This window comes from Mytilus edulis, chromosome 7, assembly GCF_963676685.1.
Source record: "Mytilus edulis chromosome 7, xbMytEdul2.2, whole genome shotgun sequence".
Taxonomy (NCBI): Eukaryota; Metazoa; Mollusca; class Bivalvia; order Mytilida; family Mytilidae; genus Mytilus; species Mytilus edulis.
The window spans coordinates 71,577,711-71,585,366 of record NC_092350.1 but is presented as its reverse complement, the minus strand read 5'-3'; the positions used below and the strand labels follow the sequence as shown (position 1 = coordinate 71,585,366).

The 7,656-nt window shown below is 31.4% G+C and overlaps 1 protein-coding gene across 1 annotated transcript; it reads left to right on the top strand.

The window, feature by feature from the left end:
* Nucleotides 1–5,160: 5,160 nt before the first annotated feature.
* On the top strand, nt 5,161–7,301 carry LOC139483393 (uncharacterized). The gene is made up of 3 exons (XM_071267411.1): nt 5,161–5,489; nt 6,574–6,732; nt 7,115–7,301. The coding sequence occupies exons 1-3, from the start codon at nt 5,380–5,382 to the stop codon at nt 7,299–7,301; spliced, it is 456 nt and encodes a 151-aa protein (XP_071123512.1). The 5' UTR covers nt 5,161–5,379.
* The last annotated feature ends 355 nt before the right edge of the window (nt 7,302–7,656 follow it).

Sequence of the window (7,656 nt, the reverse complement as noted above, 5' to 3'; positions counted from 1 at the left end):
TAGAAGCAGAAACTTCGGAATTAAAATATACATTAGGGTCCAAATGGGGAAAGTGGAGTATTCTCTACAAATTTTGTCAAACCATATTCCGCTTCTAAGTAGCAACATTCCAGCAGCACCTGCATACGGGGTATATATTTCCCAATTGATACGATATTCCCGTGCTTGCATTTCCTATCATGATTTTCTTGATAGAGGGTTGCTGCTCACAAGGAATCTATTAAACCAAGAGTTCCAAATGGTAAAGTTGAAATCATCCCTTCGTAAATTTTACGGACACCATCACGAGTTGGTTGACCGTTATGGAATAACCGTTTCACAAATGATATCGAATATGTTCCTTACGTTGTAACTACAATCCCCTTCCCTTTGCTGAATGTGACTTACCGAATTAGACTATTTACCGGATTTGTTATCACATAAGCAACATGACGGGTGCCACATGTGGAGCAGGATCTGCTTACCCTTCCGGAGCACCTGAGATCACCCCTAGTTTTTTGGTGGGGTTCGTGTTGTTTAATCTTTAGTTTCCTATGTTGTGTCATGTGTGATGTTGTTTGTTTGTCTTTCATTTTTAGCCATGGCGTTGTCAGTTTGTTTTAGATTTATGAGTTTGACTGTCCCTTTGGTATCTTTCGTCCCTCGTCTATAATTAGAGTATAAAATTTGATAAATCAGAAATGGCTAAGTCAAGTATTTGCATTAAAACCACCAAAATAACACTAATCACAACATGTAATAGCAGATACACACCGTCAAGTTCGGTAGAATTAACTTTGTAAACTTGGTTGTATGTATGTATGTAAGCCGTCTAGAAACAGAAAAAAAAAACAAACAAAAACAATGTTAATATTCAAACACACAAAGATTCAGAACATTTTAAGTTAGATGCTCTAATAAATGATATTACAATTTAAAACGTACAAAACAAAGCTTTTCACAAAAGGAATGATGTAAAATAACAATGTATAAAATAGAAAAACAAGTACTGCTTCTGTATCATAAGTGCTTCATGAATAGTTTAATTTCCAACTGAATATATCATTTGTAGATCTCCGGTTTATTTTCATTCTATAAAGGGGACATTTTAGCATGACATTTTCTCGTGTGATAAAAAAAGTCGACAAACATATACTTTTTTTTTTTAAATAGAATCATAGAGGCGTATAAACTATGACATTTTTGTTAGTAGAGGACAACATCTCATCTTTAATGTGAAAATTCAAAACAATATAAGCATAAGAGAATAGTTTTTAGTTCAACATTGTTTTGAAAAAAGAAAATCTAAACCATGTTATTAAAGAACAAAACAATTACCTTGAACTCATCTCATGTTTCAAAGGGTCTTGATAATGGACAGATACAATATAATTGATAGAGAATAATGAGTCAAATTATAAAGAATAATGGAAGTTTTTTAAGAATTAAGAAATAAAGACCCCCGTTCACACCAACTTATAATTTTTTCTTGCATAACAGAAATATGTTTAGTTTAACCTTTAGTAATACACCTGTAAGTTCTCTCTTCACCAGTTTCTGTAGGTTACATATAGGTCGTTCATAATAGAAAATGTGAAAATGTATATTTATAAAAAAAAATATTTGAGAAAATTTGATCATTTAGATTGAATGAGTTGCACATTGTTGGTTTTCTTTCGAGTTAATAAACAGATAATAATGTTTTCATACCAGATATAATTGACAAGACCATCACCTCTTCTTATAATTCACAGAAAGGTAATTACACTATTGAATATTAAATATTTTTTGAGAGTTGAAATGCTGGCCATAGAAAGGTTATAAAAGTGTGGGTTTGCTGCTATTCAAGTCATAACAGACAGAAATGAAACAACGAGAAGATGTTCTTCTGTCGTTAAATAAAATCCTGCTTTTCTGAATTCTAAACTTTCACAGCATACCCATCATCTCGTTTATGTTTTTTAAAGAAACTATATCCACATAACAAGTGGCGCATTCCCTTTGTTAACAGTACTGAACTTCTTTTTATTCCATCATATAATTCAAGTTTTTAATATATCGACTCTATAACTTTCTGTTTACATCGGTGACATCGTATACATCGTGATGTTGACAATATCGTTTTTACAATGTCAACATTGTATAGATGTTGTGAACCAAGTCTTTACTTTTGTGATTACATCGTTCACATCGTATACATTGTGATGTTGACAATATCGTTTTTACATTGTCAACATTGTATAAATGTTGTGAACCAAGTCTTAAACTTTGTGTTTACATCGTTCACATCGTATACATCGTGATGTTAACAATATTGTGTCAACATCGTGTTTATGTTGAATATAGAGTTCATACATTTCTGTTTACATCGTTCATATCGTATACATCGTGATGTTGACAATATCGTTTTTACATCGTCAACATCGTATAGATGTTGTGAACCAAGTCTTTACCTTTGTATTTACATCGTTCACATCGTATTCATCGCAATCGTGTCAACATTGTGTTTATGTTGTATATCGACTATAACTTTCTGTTTACATCGTTAACGTCGTTTACATCGTGATGTTGACAATAACGTTTATACATCATTTACATCGTCAACATCGTATAAATAATGTGTCCTAAGTATATACCTTTGTATTTACATCGTTCATATTGTATACATTGTGATGTTGACAATATAAAAAAGGTTTTTTATTCATTTATATAATAATTATGCAATGAAGTTTGTCGATTACATATATATACTTTGCATTTTTATGGTTTTTTTTAACAACAAATCTTTTAAAACAAATGTGATGTTATAGCTCTAAAATAGTGTCAACATAGTTTATATGGCGACGTAAACAATGTAAACACAAAATCTTTTTAACATTGTATACATCACGATGTTCACGATGTCAACGATGAAAACAATATATGAGAGTTCAGACAATGTAAACGATGTTGACACAACATCGTATTAACATTGTACACAACGCGATATTAACGATGTCAACGATGTAAACAATATATAAGAGTTAAGACAATGTAAACGATGTTCACACAACATCGTGCTAACATTGTATACATTGCGATGTTAACGATGTCAACAATGTAAACAATATATAAGGGTTCAATCAATGTATACAATGTTGACACAACATCGTGTTAACATTGTATACATCGCGATGTCAACAATGTAAACACAATATATTTTCTAGATTGTATACATCGCGATGTTAACGATGTCAACGATGTCAACAATATATAAGGGTTCAAACAATGTAAATAATGTTAACACAATATCGTGTTAACATTGTAGATATTGCAATTACAGTGAAGATTTGCCTCGATCTGCAAAAATTCGATGCAAAAACATGCAGTCCTTTTCTTATCGCTCATGGTGAAACCTGTGACCCGCACTTACAGTCTATTTCTAGCTAACGATATACGTAGTCATTCGTTGGTAAACATAAATGTATTTCCTCACTTTCTAACGATCAACAAGTATGTAATGTAAAATCCAAAACGGATTCATCATCAATGTTGGATAGCCTTTTTAAGCTGTTCCCAAAAGAGCCGTACTCAGCATTTGGATACTCAATGTAAGATTGACAGTGAAACAGTTCGAGTTTTTGAAGTGGCAGATCGCAAGCAGGAATTTGCTTGCAAAGTACTAAAAACAGAATGTTTTTGCAATCACGCTCATAGATACTCTCCATCCTAGCCATATTATATTCAAACATACACCAGTATGAGGCTAAATAATCTGGAGACATTATGACTATCGTTTGTTGACTATTTTGAATTGCAGATGTAATAGTAGTGGCGATATCATTCCCAGGTAAAACGTTCCGTTTGTGCAAGCACAACTGAATTCCACCAACTTTCTCTATTTGATGAAGAAGTATCTTATGGACAAATGTTTGATCTTCGTCTGCACATTACACGAAAGCATCATACATATATAATCTTGCATCTGTGTCGTCAGATTTGTATTCGCTTTGGTGCCATTTGACCTTGACCATATAGTATAAATAACGTAGGTTCCATCTAAATCTGTAGCTAATACCACCACAAAGAATAGAAAAGAACACCATTAGTACCGTCAGAATTCCAAATATTATACCGGTATATGACTTACAATCCTTTTGAAAATTGTTTTAAAAATTTCTCTCGGGTTCCGAATGAATATTTTCGTGTTATTCGACATTTTACATTCAGATTTGTTCCGACCATGAAGATGAGTAGGTGTGTTTACCATCCATTGTATATGTAACTTTAAAAATGTTAAATATACAATTACTTGTGAATAAACTAGAAAAAAAATCATCCCCCACCCCACATAAAATGTGAAAGGCTTTGCAACAGCAACTACAAACGTTCCAGTTAAAGCAATAACTATCAAAATAGAGAAGAATTTTTATTCATTTCAAGATGATTATACATGAATATCAGAAAGATGCACATACAGCATGTTTAAGCTTTTGAATTCTAAAATGCAAAAATAATAAAAAAAAAAAACACAAAAAAAAACCAGTCATGCTTACATCATTAACCCCTTCCCTTTCACACCGGTACAGCTTACCGGTGAAGCGTTTTTTGGGTTGCGTATTATGTGAGAATAGTTGTAGAGTTTTTATTTTTGAGTGTATAAACATAATACTTAGATGAAATTAAAGCCAAGAATTAAAGCTTTCATCTGGTATGATATCGTGGATGTTTAACAACAAAAACAAATTTCTCAGCGAGATGAACCTGCACTTGACAATTAATTTGACGTCGAAATTTACGGGGATTTCCCGTTTTGTCAATGTCGGAACTAAACTGTCGAAACTTCACTGTGTGAAATATTTTGGCTTTACAAAATTACAGGCTAATTATTTCGATATTTTGCTTTACAATGATGTATATTTTATTTGGTGGAAACGCCATTAAGCATAGTTTTTTGTCCATAATATAGCACTTGCTTACGATTTAACCACGAGAAATTTGAGAAATTCAAAATTTTTACGAAGGAAAAAAAACAGCAATACTTAAGCTATGAAATAGGAAAAAGTGATTATACACGAATACACTTGGGACTTTTAGGTTTCCAAAACTGAAAAGTTTATTAAAATCGGCCAGGGACTTCAAAAGTTACGAGTCTTTACTTTTTGATGATCGCCGTCAAAAATGAGTAAAAAACTATGGAGTTTTTTTATGACGATAGTCAATCATTTCTTTTATGGGTCATTTATGCGCGCACCTGCTTTAATCTATTTTTTTTTGAGAAAATAATCAATTAATTCTTTACTTCTTCGAATTTCGTACATAATTTTATTTTTTATCGGTCACCCGGATACATTCCGATATCGGTTTTTTTGTAATTTATGATTTTACGGTTCATGACCTCAGTGTTAAAATCAAGGACAAATGGATACCGATTTAATTTCATCAGACGAAGAGGATTATTTGGATTTGTTACTTCAGGATGGAGACATCGTTGATGATACTGAGTCATACACAACAGAACAAGAAGTTTTGTAAGTTCCAAATTAACACCATGAACGCAAAGTCTTTTGCTTTCAATCGTGACAATTCGAAGTTCCCTTTTCAGCAATAACAAGTTCAAATTTGTACCTAATAAATATTATCTGGTACATGTATGTTGTGGAGTATCATATTTATCATACTCAATTCTTATTAACCGTTTAACAATTTAGTCACACAGCTTTGGACAAGTTTGGTTAACATGAAGTATTAGGCTTGCATATTGTGAAATAAAAGCAACTATACTTTTTCATGATTTTATATTTTTTTCTGATACTCATGTCAGAGCAAAGTTAAGTACCAAAATAAATATTTTACCCCTTCATATTCTAAAAGTGTCTGTCCAAAATCAGGAACCTGTAACCGGCTAAATAATAATTGTTTTCTCATAGACAATCATACCACATCTCCTGTATATTTATATCAGAATTGACCATTGTTTGAAAAAATAATCAGTATGTTCAATTCAATAAAAGACTGAAAGTGTAGAAAAATGTACATTGGCACAAACAAATAACAACAACAAAACAGAACATAAGAAATGATGGTCAGCTGGGAGTCAAAATACAAGCAGATAAACAAAAAAGGGGTAAACATGCAATATTATTGCATATGCTGCAGGCTTAAATTACATTTTTTGAAGCTGACTTGGACTATTTCAAAAGATTGGTTAAGCATTATTTATAAAAATCATGCAGAATAACATTTGAAGCAATATTTGCAACAGACATCAATATATTAAACTTCTTTTGGATGAAAGCAGACATGCATGTGGGGTATAAATCCGTTAGCCAGCAGTCCAACAAAAAAAAAATACAAAATGTAGTAGACATCTTACTGTTCTTCACAATACATTTGTAGATCTATAGGTGAACATGTATATTCAGAATGTCCAGTAGTCATTCACAGTAAATAATATACTTATGATCATGAAAGTATGCTATTGGAAAATTTGTATTTGCAAGTATCTGTTAATCTGGTAAAACTTTCTATATATTATACATGATCATACATTAACTTATTATAAATATAATTATCAGTCGGATTTTGTTTCTTATAAATGTTAGTATTTTCTAGTTCATCACAAGACAGTTCTCAGAGTTTATATGGTGACACACTTGCCAAGAATATTTATTGGAAAGATGAAAACACCTTAGATGATTCAGCTCCAGACCCAAGAACAAATGCATTCAAACCAAAAAAACCTCCAGGTTTTCAGTTTGCTAACTTCACTAGGTAAATGGATATATGTTGTATGAATTCTTACTTGAAATGGATATTTCTGTTATCTGTTCTACACTTATTCATTTAAGAAATATTTCCATCTTTATAGAAGATAGTTTTCATTTGAATAAATTCATTTGAAAAGCCCCTTTTCAAATCATAAAAAATGTAAAAATATTCACTTTCACTATAAATACAGGTTAAACTTTCCCTTTTATGATTTTTGTATAGTTAAGAACCCTGTATTTTAATGAATTAAAGAAGTATATATTGAAATGTCTTAGAATATTTACAATAAATTTATTAAAAGAAATTAATTTGTCTTATGTTGGCTTGTCTGTAATATTTTCTCAGTATATGCTTTGTTTTAAATATTACTATTATATGTTGGTAGGAAACAACTACAAGGACTAAAATCACCAGCAGATTTCTTCAAACTCTTTTGTACAGTGGAACTTCTTACTCAGATTTGTATAGCCACAAATAACCAGGCACGAACTTTAATTAGTGCAGGAATGTGCACTTCATACACATCTAATGGAGCCTGGGAATTACTCACAGTAAATGAGTTACTATGGTAAGACTTAATATAAGTGAGAAAAAAATGGTATAAACTAATTACAGATTTCATAAACTTGTATGTTTATATTGTGAATTGGGCAGAAAGTCAATTATCTTTAAAAAGTAAAAACGAAACGCGTGAAAATAATTTCACAGTGTGTGAACGGAAGATTTATTTTTGTTTTGAACATACTTCAATAGAATTTTGTGGTTTCCTACTAAATGTCAGATTTATCTCAAAAATATATCACGAGGTATCAAAAGCATTGCTTGTAAAACTTAGTTACATAGCACATTGAATCTAATGAACATACTCAAAGTTTTTGGTACCTCTTAAAAGGATCAATACAACTCATGATGAGTTTGAAATTGGGA

What these genes read in the sequence shown, in the direction of transcription:
- LOC139483393 (XM_071267411.1), top strand. Translation starts at nt 5,380, where the DNA reads ATGGATACCGATTTAATTTCATCAGACGAAGAGGATTATTTGGATTTG. An exon ending in ACAACAGAACAAGAAGTTTT is followed by an intron (nt 5,490 to 6,573) that starts GTAAGTTCCAAA and finishes AGTATTTTCTAG; the next exon opens with TTCATCACAAGACAGTTCTC. An exon ending in CAGTTTGCTAACTTCACTAG is followed by an intron (nt 6,733 to 7,114) that starts GTAAATGGATAT and finishes ATATGTTGGTAG; the next exon opens with GAAACAACTACAAGGACTAA.